The sequence below is a fragment of the Telopea speciosissima genome, chromosome 5, assembly GCF_018873765.1.
Source record: "Telopea speciosissima isolate NSW1024214 ecotype Mountain lineage chromosome 5, Tspe_v1, whole genome shotgun sequence".
Lineage (NCBI taxonomy): Eukaryota > Viridiplantae > Streptophyta > Magnoliopsida > Proteales > Proteaceae > Telopea > Telopea speciosissima.
Window position 1 is genome coordinate 20,253,270 of NC_057920.1, and position 15,014 is coordinate 20,268,283.

The 15,014-nt window shown below is 39.9% G+C and overlaps 1 protein-coding gene across 1 annotated transcript; it reads left to right on the forward strand.

The window, feature by feature from the left end:
* Positions 1-9,944: 9,944 nt before the first annotated feature.
* On the forward strand, positions 9,945-10,643 carry LOC122662851 (secreted RxLR effector protein 161-like). Its single transcript, XM_043858558.1, has one exon. It carries the CDS (start codon positions 9,945-9,947, stop codon positions 10,641-10,643), a length of 699 nt encoding a protein of 232 aa, XP_043714493.1.
* The last annotated feature ends 4,371 nt before the right edge of the window (positions 10,644-15,014 follow it).

Consider the following 15,014-nt stretch of genomic DNA (forward strand, 5'->3'; position numbering starts at 1 on the left):
GTGAAAGAATTCCACATGGTGTCTGATTGTTCAGACATGGATCCTTATACTTATGTTGAGGCTCTAAAGAATATTGACTCAGATAAATGGAAGGAAGCAATGCGCTCTGAAATAGACTCCATGCATTCTAACCATATTTGGATTCTTGAGGATCTGCCACAAGGGATGAAAATCATTGGCTATAAATGGATCTTCAAGAGGAAGAGAGGTATGGATGGAAACGTGGAATGTTTCAAAGCGAGACTGGTTACGAAAGGATACACTCAAAAAGAGGGTATCGACTATGATGAGACCTTCTCACTAGTAGCGATGATTAAATCCATTCGAATTCTATTATCAATTGTTGCATACCATGATTATGAGATCTGGCAGATGGATGTACAGACCGCTTTCCTTAATGGATATCTTAATGAGGTCATATACATGGATCAACTGAAGGGTTATGCCTCCCTAGGGGAGGAAAACAAGGTATATAGGTTGTTGAGGTCCATTTATGGACTGAAACAGGCTTCCAGAAGCTAGAACATCCATTTTGATCAAACTATCAACGAATTTGAGTTTGAGCAGAACATTGATGAATCATGTGTGTATAACCAAACTTGTGGGGGTCCCGTCTGTTTCCTTATCTTATATGTGGATAATATACTTCTCATTGGAAATGATGTGGAGTTACTTTCATCTGTAAAGATGTGGTTATCCAAAACGTTCTCAATGAAAGATCTGGGTGAAGCCAATTACATCCTAAAAATTAAGCTTGTGAGAGATCGCAAGAAGAGGATGTTGGGATTGTCACAATCCACCTACATTGATAAAGTGCTTAACAGGTTCAACATGCAGGATTCTAAGAGAGGTAATGTGCCTCTCAGACATTGAATCGGTCTTTCCAAGTCACAATGCCCTCAAACTTTTGAGGATGTTGAGGCTATGAAAAAAGTTCCCTATGCTTCGACAATAGGAAGTCTAATGTATATCATGTTGTGTACCAGACCTGACATTTGTCATGATGTGGGGATTATGAGCCGATATCAATCCAATCCGGGATAAGAACATTGGACAGCTGTCAAGGGGATCCTCAAGTATCTAAGGAGGACCAAGGATTACTTCCTTGTTTATGGTTGTGATCAGTTGTCAATAATTGGATATACCGATTCAGACTTCCAAACTGACAAGGATGGCAAAAAGTCCACCTCTGGGATGGTCTTTATGATTGGTGGTGGTGCAGTGATTTGGAGGGGTGTCAAACAAAAGTCAACAACCAATTCCACAACAGAAACTGAATAATTGGCAGCTAGTGAAGTAGCCAAGGAAGGTGTCTGGCTCAAGAAATTCTTGACTGACTTAGGGGTGGTGCCTGAGCTAGTGGAGCAACCCACACCATTGTTATGTGACAAAAGGAGAGCTATAGCACAAGCAAAGGAACTAAGAGCTCATCAAAGGAATAAGCATGTGGAGCGGAAGTATCACTTAATTCATGAGATCATTCAGCGTGGTGACATAACCATAGCTAAGGTTGACACGACAGATAATTTATCTGACCCTATGACTAAAGCATTATCTCTTATTATTTTTGAGAAACATGTTGGAAATATGGAGATAAAGTTTATGGGTAATTGGTGTTGGAGGTTTTTCAACATAATGGCATTGGGAATAGTCCCACATCGGTGTATTTAAAGCACTATTTATTGTTTAAATTAACAAATACTATGAATGCTATGGTGTATGTGTGAGGACTTTCGTCCGTGCGCGCACGCGCATGCATGGGCAGTAGAGGCGTTAGTGGCGCACGCAATTTGCACTTAGCACTCTTGCATCGCTTTGAGTAAGATCTGATTTGGACCGTTCCTTTTGATCCAGTGGTCCAATTTGAATCTGGATAAGATCAATGTATACAGTTGATAAACAATTATGATTGTTATATTTTTGGATGGTTTAGATCGTACAGTTACGATCTAAAGAACCAGATTCAAAGATGGAAGGATCCATCTATTGGGAACAGATGCCAAGTGGCTTATTAATACCCAATGGTATTTCAAATTTGAATAGATATCCAAAACGTTCTTCTCCTCATTCTTAAAGGTGATCTTGCAGAGAATCTATTTTACTGCAGGAAATAGATCTCTCTGTTACTGGCTTTTCTATTTTCTCCAAAGGCTTTCAGGCATCAATCTCGGCTTCGTTTGTGCAATACGCAACCAAGGTAATCAACAAGTTTGGGCTTCATTGTATCCTATGAGACAATTCGTTTGCAACCTATTTGCATTTAGAAGTAGGGACGAATTTCGTCTTAAGGAAAGCGACTCTATGACGTGCCTTGAAGATTCAAGCCAACTTCTGTTCTAACAATTGGCACTGATGTACAAACTCTTTTTGAATTAACGAATTTATTTTTTGATTTGCATGATCAGTTGTTGTTCATAGATATTCATACCTAAAACTGTTCACCACTAGGGACGGGACTGGACATCCTGTCCGGCATGGTGGTCACACTGTATGTGCTTAGAAAGATTACTTTTCCAAGACACAAGTGTGAGTGTACATACGGTGTGTACATTGGACTGGATCACTTGAGAATTTCACATGTAATGTATTGTCAGTTTATAAAAAAAATGAGATTCTTTTAAGTAGTTCTCAATTGGTCCCTTGACCCTGAGAGGTCGTTATCGTTGCATTCAGATGTGTGTTTTGGTGCACCAATGGTTGATGTCTCTCTGACTATATATCGGTGCACTGGATTCAAAGTGTTTGACTGTATTCGAAAGAGATGCCTAATATGGAATCCACATCCCATACATTGGGATTATGTTGAGGAGAGTATTCTATACAATATTAGACACAAATCTGGATCCTGTAGCATTTTCAAAATATTTTTGAAATGTTTTTAAATATATATTTACAAACCATTATCTATTTCCTTGAACATTTTGTTTGAAATGTTTTTCCTCGGTCCAATCAAGGTAATTGAATCTCTCAATCGACATATCGGTTCATTGAGGATTGACAGTCTCGAACACATGCCTTATATTGAACCATGCAACATTGTTTTATGGGCGACTAATGGGTGTCTTAACTACTTACCTTGGGCGTTGATTGTTACACTCTTCTTGGCATCTTTGGTGATTGGACACTTTAGAAGCTGAGTAGAATCCCATTGCGATCCTACCCCTTTTCTTTCGGTTCCATTCATTTACCCAGCACGGTTGATCATGATTTCTTTTTCATGATCCTCTTGTAAGATTGGATCTTACAGTAGGATGGAGGAGATTATTAGAAAAAGAAAGATGTTGGGTCAATATTGGATATTGGACCCAATATTGGATTCCTCTAATAATAGGGATCTTTCTTTGGTAAGAAAGATTGGATGGGTTGGTGATTGAGTCCCAATAGGAAACTCAATATTCCTTACCCATGTGTGTTACCAATTTGTGAGTGAGAGGATAAATCACATATATTCATGAGATTGCCAAAATTCAATAGGCACTCTCTCATTCTTGGAAAATTGGTGGAGCACTCCCCTCCCTAGAGCCGTTCTCTCTTCCTCTCCCTCTCTTGGTGTTTGATCTTGGAGAAAGCTTTGGTTTTAAGAACCCTTATGTGTGGAGGAGTTGGCTTGATCGTGTTGGAATGCCAAGCTTTGCGTAGTGCGTGGAACGATTGAGAAAGGGCTATCATCAGTTGGAGGTCTTGCATCTGTGAGACTCTAGGTAACGATCGATTCCACTGTTGTTCTAGATAATTTAATAGCATTCTCCATGATAGAATCAATCCTACCATGCTTTCACGGATCTATGATGATTACCTCCGGAACAACCTAAGAAAACCCAAAGTGTTATCAAAGAGGGTAGACCAGAACAACGCAGTTTGTGTACAACGGAGAGCGTTAAGAAATGATTTGACTTCCACAAGCATAGATTCAGGTACACCAATCATACATCCATAATTATGTTTGTATGCTTATTGATATCAGGGTAATTTACACATACCACCCCTGAGGTTTGAGGAAAGGATAATTTTACCCCCCAGTTTTGGAAAATTCTGCGTACCCCCCTAAGGTTTGCAAACAGTAACAAATAAGCCCAATCCGTCAGTTTATGACTAACACCATTAAAAATACGATGTGAATTGTCGAAATTGCCCTTTGCAAGAAACCAAAAAAAAAAAAAAACAACCTTGCAACTCATCTTCCCCCAATCGATTGGGGGAAGATGAGTTGCACGTATCCAAATACTCACAATTAGATAATAAAGTGATGTCAAATCCATCTTCCCCAAATCTTTTAGGGTTTGAAAAAGGGGAAGATGAGTTGGGTTTTCTTCTTGGATAGCTATAAAGCTAATGTGTTTTACACCCCATTTTCTTCCAGAAACTCAAGGGCTAGAAAGGCTAGAGTTTGTAGACCCATATATGGATCTAGGGATGATCCTCAAAGAATGGCTGGACACAGCCACACAGGACATCAAGGAGTCAGTTCTCAAGTTGAATATCAAGAAGATTATCCACATGAAGATTAATCCATTCAATAAGGGGAAACAGAATCTTGGAAGGTACAGAGAATGGAGAAATAGATACAGTTCACGATCTCACTAGACATGGAGTCGATGTAAACTCAACAGATAAAGATGGCCAAACATCTCTTCATGTTGTTGTCTGCGGGGGCCATCCAGAAATTGTTGGGTTTATTGAGCTTAATTAATGTGGGTTTGCTTTATTGGGCCCATAAGGTGTTTTATTTCACTCCAGGTTAAGTGAGGGGTATAACTGACCTTACACATTGTGGGAGTGTGATTAGGGTCAGGGAGAATATTATATATTCAACCCTAAGGTCCCCACAGCCGTCACTTGATTATTCTATTATTCCTACTCATTGGAGAGCAAAAGTGAAAGGCTGTGGAAGGCTTTTGGGAAGGAGAAAGCTACGTGGATCGACTGCAACCGTCATTGAAAGGTATGTCATTTATTTTTCTTGTTAATTGATTTCCATGAATCTATGTGGGGATCTATTTATGATCAAACTTTGTAATAAGTGGCATCAGAGCCAACCTACATAGATCTGGAATTCAGGTTATGATTGAAACAAGTTTTTTTTAAAAAATTTTGGGTTTTGGATTGTTCATGTACGGCCACTGCCGGTGGTGTCCGGCCACCGAAATCAAAATTTTTTTGCATGGAATGGAAGAGGAGGTCGAGGCGATTCTGGATTTGTAAACCGTTTTGCCAAAATCATCTCGATGCGCTGGCACGTGCCGCCGGTAAAAGCGCGTGCATCTCAAGTGCCGAAAACCGTTCAAAAAAAAAAAAACCATTTTTTTTTCTTTGAAGAGACGGCGGCGACGATTCATCTCCGAGTAGACTTGATAGGGTTTCTGAGTCAACCCGGTGAGGAGGCGGGTCAAACCCATCCAGGCCCGAACTCGGTTGGGCCAAGCCCGACCCAAGTGCGTCAGACCAGGCCCGATCCAAATGGGGCAGACCGAACCCGACCCAATTGGTCCAGACCGAATCGACCTAGATGGGTCAGGTCAGACCCAATCCAAGTGGAGCAAACCCGAATCCAACCCGAATGGGGCAAGCCCGACCCGGTAAAACGGATTGACCCGAATCCGGATCCATACCCATTTTAGTCAGGTCATTCAACCTGAATTTCAGACCAGAAAAGAGAACCGATTGGTTGGATCGGAACGGTTTGAACCGGGTTAGACCGGTCTGGTTCGACCCGAGTTAGACCGGTATAACCCGTTGGGTTTACTGGGTTTGACCGGCCACGTGTGATATCACGCGCTAGATTTAAACCGCGCGTGAGGGCGGGTGGGAGGGCTTTTGACGTCGAGGTTTTTTCCGCTACATCTGTTTTTCGAGCGCTACACATTGGTATGCCCCACTTGCTTCAACTATAACTTCTGGGACCCACAGTGAGCTTTTAATGTGTTATGCAATTCTTGAAAGCATGTGTTCCTGCATTCCTGATTCTCTGTCGATCATAAATGAACATATGCAATGTTATGTCATGATGCGATGCATAAACAACTATAATTTTATAGAATTGATGTGTGTCATAAAGTTTATATATTGAATTGTCTTAATTGATAAACAAGATCCCATCGCTGCATCATGAGTTGTTGGATACTCTAATAAGGTCAGGTGGAATCCACCAAAGTGGGAAAACCTGATTTTATTAGAATGATCGATAACTTAAAGTTTTTCTAACAGCAGCAAAGAATGATGACGCTCACCCAAAGGTAGCATCATCCAAGACCAAAATAATAGACACACACACATAGGGAGAGACTAGCCTAGGAATAATTGTTTACCCAAAGGTGACAGTTCTTTCATAGGTTGGTGTTGTCCCGCGGTAATGCAAAGTATCGAGTGGACCAATACATTTCAAAACCCAAAGGTTTGAAATTGTAGATTCGGTTGACACTCTCAGTTATGTGCTGGTACATTAATTAATATAACCAGCATGAGTTAGTAGTATTTAAATACCCGATATTTTATATTCTATTCTTCTATGATAGATAAGTGATTGTATGATATCCCTATAGCAGATGTCTCTAGGTCAAGGTTTATTGGACATTCCCAAGCTTTCTGGTGAAAATTATAGGAGTTGGAATGAAGATTTGGAGGTCTATCTTTGCCTTAGGGACCTAGATCTTTGTCTGAGAGAGCCTAAGCCTGCAGATCTCACCCCAGCCAGTACTCAGACTGAGAAGACTGAACTTGAGAAGTGGGAAACTGCAAATAGGAAGTGCCTAAAAGTTATAAAGCATGCTATCCCAGAAATAATGAAAGATAGCATCACTATGAAGGCAATTGCTACTGAGTACTTGGAGGCTATTAGGGTCAAATTTGAATCATCCCCTCAATCAGGCGACTTGATAAGCAAGCTGACCACTGCCAAATTTTATGGAAATGGCAGTACCAGGGAACATCTTTTAGGACTTGTTGCTTTAGGAAACAAGATTAGGGAGTTGAAAATAAACTTTGATGATGACTTCCTTGTCACCATTGCACTCAATTCACTCCCAGAGCAGTACAAGGACCTTCATGGCACCTACAATGCCTTGAAGGATAAATGGGGTATGGATGAGCTGATCACCATAGTTGGGCAGGAAGAGGCTAGAATGAAAAGGGACAAGATTGAAAGTGCCAATCTGACACAGGGCAAGGGGTCCTCATCTGGGGGACCTCACAGGAATCACAGGAGATTCTCCAAGAGAGGTAGATTTGCACCCTACCGGACTTGACAGGGTTATAAAGGGCAACAGGCCAACAGAGACAACACAGGGCAGAAAGATTCAAATAGTGTTGAGTGTTTTTGGTGCAAAAAGAAGGGGCACATGAAGAAGGACTGCTTCAAGAGGAAGGCCTATTTTGAAAAGAAAAAGAACACTAGTAAGGATACATCCTTAGTCTGTTATGAATCTTCCCTCATAGATGCACCGGTAGATTCTGGATCCTCCATTCATGTCACTCATTCCTTGTAGGGGTTCACAAGCAGGAGGGTACCAAGCAAGAGTGAGGTGACGGTGTTCGTCGAGAATGGAGCGGAAGTGGAAGTGAAAGCCATAGGGACTGTTAGATTATGTTTAAATCCAGACAGTACAGACCATTTTATTGATTTGAAGGATATAGTTTTTATTCCCTCCATGAGGAAGAATTTGATTTCTGTTTCCAGACTAGTTTTAGATGGATATTCTGTTATTTTCAATAAAGTTGGCTTCACTCTACTTTTGAATTCTGTGGTTGTTGGTTCTGGCTATTGTTCTGATGGTTTGTATAGACTGAATTATATCTCCTCTTGGGTTATGAACATTAGCACTAAACGCCAACTGGTGGATGAGAAATCTCATGTACTCTGGCACAGAAGGTTAGGCCATATCTATAGAAAGAGAATGGATAGGTTAATCAAGGAGAAGGTACTAGATGAGATGGATTTCCAGGACATGGAAATATGTGTTGACTGTATAAAGGGGAAGATGACTTCTTCTTCCAAGAAGGATGCATTTCGTCATAGTGAGGCCCTAGATCTCATCCACACAGATATATGAGGGTCTTTTCCCACTCCAGCACTTGGAGGCCAACGTTACTTCATTACTTTCATAGATGACTAGTCTCGATACGGTTATATTTTCTTGCTAGCTGAGAAAGCAAATGCGTTGAACGCCTTTATGATCTTCAAGGCTGAAGTGGAACTCTTCCATAGTAGAATGAGAAAATCAGTCAGGTCTGATAGGGGTGGTGAATATTATGGAAGAGCCAGTGATATAGGACAGTTACTTTGACCTTTCGCCAAGTATCTACAGGAACAGGGGATAACTCCACAGTACTCCATGCCTGGCACACCACAACAAAATAGTGTAGCAGAGAGGAGGAATCGTACTCTGAAAGACATGGTGCGAACCATGATCAGTAACACCAGTCTTTCAGAGTTTTTATGGGGAGAAGCACTTAAAACTATTGCCTACATTCTCAACAAAGTGCCGACTAAGTCAGTAAGCAAGACTCCCTATGAACTCTGGATAGGTAAGAAGCCTAGCCTTAGACCTCTTCGAGTCTGGGGTTGCCCTGCCGAAACCAGACTCTTCAATTCGCAGCAAAAAGTCTAAGACCCAAAAACTGTGAGCTGTTATTTTGTTGGGTACCCAGAAAGGTCTCAGGGCTACAGATTCTATTGCCCAGGTGCAGGGAATAGAATAGTGAAAACCACCCATGCCAAGTTTCTTAAGTCAGAAGGAGATCTTTCTGTACCCCAAAACTTAAGGTTTGATGAAAGACAGATTGGAACATCCAGTGTGGCACCGAAGTCGAGCAGGCCGTTATTGATTGAAGATGATGATTCTCACATGGATGTTGATGTGGATGTGCCTATAGATCCCGTAGTCCCTGCCACTGTAGTAGTGGATGTGCCACTCCCTGAGATTGATGATCCGATACTAGCTGACACGGTTATTGCTGCGGACTCTGAGCCTTTGAGGAGATCCACCAGGACTCGTAAGTCTACCATTCACTCAGATTATGTCACATATCTGAATGAGTGTGAGTTCGATATCAGTAAGGAGGAGGATCCTGTTACTTTTCTGCAGGCAATGAATAGCAGGGAGTTTGATAAATGGGTGGAAGCTATGAAGGAAGAGTTAAAATCTATGCACAATAATGGTGTTTGGGAATTGGTGGAGATTCCACAGGGCTACAAAGCCATTGCATCAAAATGGGTCTTTAAGACCAAGATTGATTCTCAAGGAAACATAGAGCGCTATAAGGCCAGACTTGTGGCAAAGGGCTTCACCCAGAGAGAGGGGATTGACTTTAAGGAGACCTTTTCCCCTGTATCTTTGAAAGACTCATTCAGAATCATCATGGCCATAGTAGCCCACTTTGACCTTGAGCTACATCAAATGGATGTGAAGACGGCTTTTCTGAATGGGGATCTGGCTGAGCAGGTTTATATGTGTCAACCTGAAGGGTTCGAAGAGAAAGGGAAGGAGCATCAAGTTTGCAAACTGAAGAAATCACTGTATGGACTGAAACAGGCTTCGAGATAATGGTACTTGAAGTTCGATCAGATAGTGACCTCTTTCGATTTTGTTGAGAATGCAATTGACAATTGCATTTACATGAAGGCTACCAGGGGCAAGTTCATTTTCTTGGCACTTTATGTTGATGACATCCTACTTGCCAGTAGTGATCTTGGTTTAATTCAGGAAACCAAGCTGTTTCTGTCCAGTAACTTTGAGATGAAGGACATGGGTGAGAGCACCTATGTACTTGGCATCAAGATAAGTCGGGATAGAAAGCGAGGTCTTCTTGGTTTGTCACAAAGGGCTTACATTGATAGAATTTTGAAGAGATTCAACATGTCCCAATGTTCAGGGAATGATGCACCCATCAGCAAAGGGGATAAGTTGAACAAGTAGCAGTGCCCGAAGAATAACCTTGAGAGAGATTCTATGAAGGACAAGCCTTATGCTTTAGCCGTTGGAAGCTTGATATATGCACAGGTGTGTACTCGACCTGACATCGCCTTTGCAGTTAGCGTGCTTGGTAGGTTCCAGTCTGATGCTGGTTTGGCTCATTGGACTGCTGCTAAGAAGGTGATGCGGTACTTACTGAGGACCAGAGATTTCAAGCTTGTCTACAGAAGAGATGAGAGACTTGAGGTGGTCGGCTACTCAGATTCAGATTTCAGTGGTTGTACTGATGATATGAAGTCAACCTCTGGATATGTCTTCTTGATGGGTGGAGGTGCAATTTCATGGAAAAGTGTCAAACAGACTATTATTGCTTCATTCACCATTCAGGCAGAGTTTGTGGCATTGTTTGAGGCGACTACGCAGGCAGTATGGTTGAGAAATTTCATTGCAGAATTGAGGGTTGTTGACACCATCTCCAAACCTTTGCAGCTCTGGTGTGACAACAACTCTGCAGTCATTTTCTCAAAGAACAACAAGAAGTCCAACAGCTCAAAGCACATTGAAATAAAGTATCTTCTGGTCAGGGAGAAAGTGATTGAGGGAGAAGTTGATGTTGCACACATTCCTATTGAGAAGATGGTGGCTGATCCTCTCACCAAGGCTCTTTCAGTGGGAGTGTTCAGGGGTCATGTTACTCGTATGGGACTAGTAGAGTCTTTTGATATGCTTGTTTAGTAAGAGTCTGGTTTTTCTTATGCTTGTTCAGTGGGAGCCTGTTTTCCCTGGTTATTATTTGAGCTCTTTTATTTAACCAGTGATTTTTGTATTCTTTTGCCATCTTAATACATCCACTGGTTATGGTTGATTACTTATTCTTATATGATATGTCTTACAAAATGGTGGTTAGTCATAGGCGATATTTAGCCAAAGTTTTCAAAATGGCAATTAGCCATAGGCGGTATTTAGCCAAAGCTTTGAGATCGGCGGATAAGCCATGGGCGGTAAGCCAAAGTATGGTGTTAACTCCAGTTCATGGCAGTTTAGCCCAAGTATGAGTTAATATCAAAGTGTACTACCTGTGAGGATTTTCAAGGTAGACGACCTACGAGGAAACGAGTATTTACTTGTTGATCAATTGCTCTTGATTTCCTTGTTGTTACATATACCCAAGGTGGTTCGAGTTAATGGATCATTTGTGGCCGTGATGACAGAAAGTTGTATGCCGTATGTTGAGGCATATCTTCTGGTGTCGTTCGACACAAGTGGGCATTAATAGGACCAAAGTAATTTTGAGTGAAAGTGGGATTTTGGCCAATTCCAATAAAGACACCTGTATTAATTTTGCCCAAGTAGGAGATTGTTGAGTTTATTGGGCTTAATTAATGTGGGTTTGCTTTATTGGGCCCATAAGGTGTTTTATTTCACTCCAGGTTAAGTGAGGGGTATAACTGACCTTACATATTGTGGGATTGTGATTAGGGTCAGGGAGAATATTATATATTCAACCCTAAGGTCCCCACAGCCGTCACTTGATTATTCTATTATTCCTACTCACGGGAGAGCAAAAGTGAAAGGCTGTGGAAGGCTTTTGGGAAGGAGAAAGCTATGTGGATCGACTACAGCCGTCATTGACAGGTATGTCATTTATTTTTCTTGTTAATTGATTTCCATAAATCTATGTGGGAATCTGTTTATAATCAAACTTTGTAACAGAAATGGCTAAGATTCTGGTACAGGAAGGGGAAAATGTGAACAAACCAAATGCTATGGAGTGGACAGCAAATGCCGTAGCAGAACAAGAGCATAAAGCATCAATGACTTCTGACAGTGCTACTACACCTGTACCAAAAATCTAGATGTCCATAAAATAGATTTCATAGAGACAAATATCACTAATTACAATGGAATTAATCAAAGAAGCTCCAGGAAAATGCCGCCAATTTCACAAACTCCCATCTTGGAACGGTAGCACCAAACTCGAGTTTGAGCAACTATTATTTTCCTCATGATTCCCAAGAAGAAAGCCCAACTCATCTTCTCCTTTTTCAAACCCTAAAAGATTTGGGGAAGATGGATTTGACATCGCTGGAATGGGATTCAGTTCGTTTATTTAGTTCTGGAAGCTCCCAATTTTAATGTGTTTCACCCTGAATGTATGTATAGCCATGGTGATGATTATGGATAGACTTTCTTATTATCTAATTGTGAATATTTGGATACTTGCAACTCATCTTCCCCAATCGATTTGAGGAAGATGAGTTGCAGGATTTTTTTTGTTTCTTGTAAGGGCAATTTTGATAATTCACATCGTATTTTTAACGGTGTTAGTCATAAACTGACGGAATGGACTTATTTGTTACCGTTTGCAAACCTCAAGGGGGTACGCAGAATTTTCCAAAACTGGAGGATAAAATTATCCTTTCGTCAAACTTCAAGGGTGGTATGTGTAAATTACCCTTGATATCATACCTCTATAATTATGTTTGTATGCTTATTGATCTCCATGAATTTCTACATTAATATTTCTATCAAATATTATATGAGAGGATTCTTATCCAGTTTTATTCTTTTAATTGATGTGAGTCCGTATTCTCTTCTTTTTTTTTTTTTTTTGATAGAAGGATTCCGGACTGACGAGTGATGGATTTACAATAAAGGGAGGAGAGCTTAAGATAGGGTCCATCTCCACATGAGAGTAGCGACTCTAGATATGTGTATTCATGACCCGGATCGCTGGGAAAAAGTTGAAAGGAGAAAAAAAATATCTGGCAATCATGATGGGGTTAAGGGTCCACCATAGTACCTGTTCTTCTGTTCTTTGGGAGGATAAAACAAAAGAGTCCCAACAACACATTGCGAGATGATGGTGTCCCTTGAAAAGCCAAACAAAGAATGGGGTCCTCGGTCCCGATTCTCGACTCAATGCTGGTCCGATCTTGATCATGTTTTTGTTTTTTTGTTTTTTGGCTTTCGTAAGCAATTATTCTTTGGGAGAGGGTTCCTTATAGTGCTCGAGTGTAGTTTTAGACCAATAATGAACCTTCTTTGGAATCTCTATAAAGGAAAAGAGGTATTTATGATATATCACCCTTTCACATGTCTAAGTAGTATGTGAGGAGATGCGTATTCAATTTTTGAGCTAACGCTATGCACAACTTTTACCTATATTCATTTATGCTCTTAGTAAAAGTCCATCTTATCAAAAAAAAGAAGTGGGAGTGTATAAAAGATATTTGTAGAAGAAAAAGAACACATACTGTAACAAAATTGTATGTGAAAATTTGTTACTTTTTCATCCATAGAAAATTAATTCAGACGTGTGAATTGTTTCTCTCTAAACAATTGGCTTGGTATAAAATGGAAAAAGAAGTATATCTTGTGAGTGCAATGTGCTCGAAAAAACAAGATTTTAAAAAATTACAAAAAAAACAAAAAAAAAAGTCTTCAATTTTCCTTTACCTACGACGGAGGAGGAATTTCTTCCACAATAGATGTTAGCACCTTGGGATGGACATCGGGAATAGTGGGAGAAGTATTTTTGATCCATAGTTAAGAGAGTAATTAAGACCTTAGGAAGAAGGATAACCTAAGGGTGTTAAATGATTCGATAAGGTGCAAAGATTTTTAGGTGAAATCAGAACTGAACTGTTTATTAAGTGGTTTCAGCTATTGCAACCAAAACCATTTAGTAAACGGTTTCGCTTTTTCGATTTTTAAACGGTTTTGATTTATCAGCCCTAAATATTTTCGATCACAGTTTTAGATATTTGATTCCTAAATGATTTGCGTATTTTACACCGATTTTAATGTTTGTTGAATGTATTCAACAAACTACATTAAAAATGAAATGATTCTAATTCATAGAGAAGCCAAAATATTCATCGAAACATTGAAGACTATTATATTAATGTATTTAAATGAATCCAATCTAGTTATTTTATTACAAATTTCACATATACACTTTTACCAATCAATGTTTGACTTTCATTGTTGTCATATTTTTGCTGAATCTATTGTTGGAAGGCACTAATGGTTAATTATCGTCATTATATATTACTAATATTTGTTTTGGTTTAAAAGGTTTCCTATTCAACGGTATAAATGATTCGATTCAATTTAAACCATATAACTAAATGTTTCGAATTTTAAAATCAAAATCAAACCATCAATAAACAATCTAACAATTTAACAACTCGATTCAATTTCGATAAACGGAAACGTTCTCTTTGCGATTGCGGGTGGAACAAGGGAAACCAACATTGTTTTGTTGGAATTAATGGCAATCAAGTGTGGACTTGGGAAAGCTAGGGCACTTGGGTTGGAGCACATTCAGATTCGGTTTGATTCACTGGTGGCGATCCAATTCATCAGGGGGGCCTTTCAAACCCCCTGGTTTGCACTGGGTGTGGTCACTGAGATTCACAGGCTTCGGGCGACCTTTTCGTAGTTGCATTTTATGCACCAGTTTCATGACGTCAATGCCTGTGCTGACTTCCTTGCTAGCTTCGCCTCACCTTGCTAGGAAGTAGATCTTTGTGTTGACAGTCTCCTTGAAGGTCTCTCCAATCATATAAGGAATGACACCTCGGGGAAGACCTATTTTAGATTGTAACTCTATTTCTTATTCTTTTATTTAATCCACAGCTCCCTTTCTTTCAAAAAAAAAAAAAAAAAAAAACAAACGATTTTGATTTGATTTTTCACACCTTTAGATGAACCCTACTACAAGAGTGGCACAAAACTTTCATCTAAGATTCCATATATCGAAAAGACAAGTACTGTGAGGTTTGCACGACAGCAGCAATTAGTTGATTTAGTTCTAACTTCCACCAACCCACTCAAAATAGAATATACCATTTCCTCAGAGGACGGATTTTTTTTTCTTAAAGACTCAAAGGTAAATTTTATGAGGTTGAGATTTCAAAATATAATTGATTTCTAGCAGATCAGCACGGTTGGATCAAGTCTCACTTCTTGATCAACCGTGCTGATGGTGACGGTAGTGATGGTAAGAAGTAAGAATATTAGAAGAAGAAGGGTGGTGTTATATTTAAAACATAAAATTATTGTTCTATTCGTCAAATTAATCATGTACTCATTAAAACA

Bases quoted from the DNA above. Each gene is read 5' to 3' on its own strand.
- LOC122662851 (XM_043858558.1), top strand. From the start codon at position 9,945: ATGAAGGACAAGCCTTATGCTTTAGCCGTTGGAAGCTTGATATATGCA.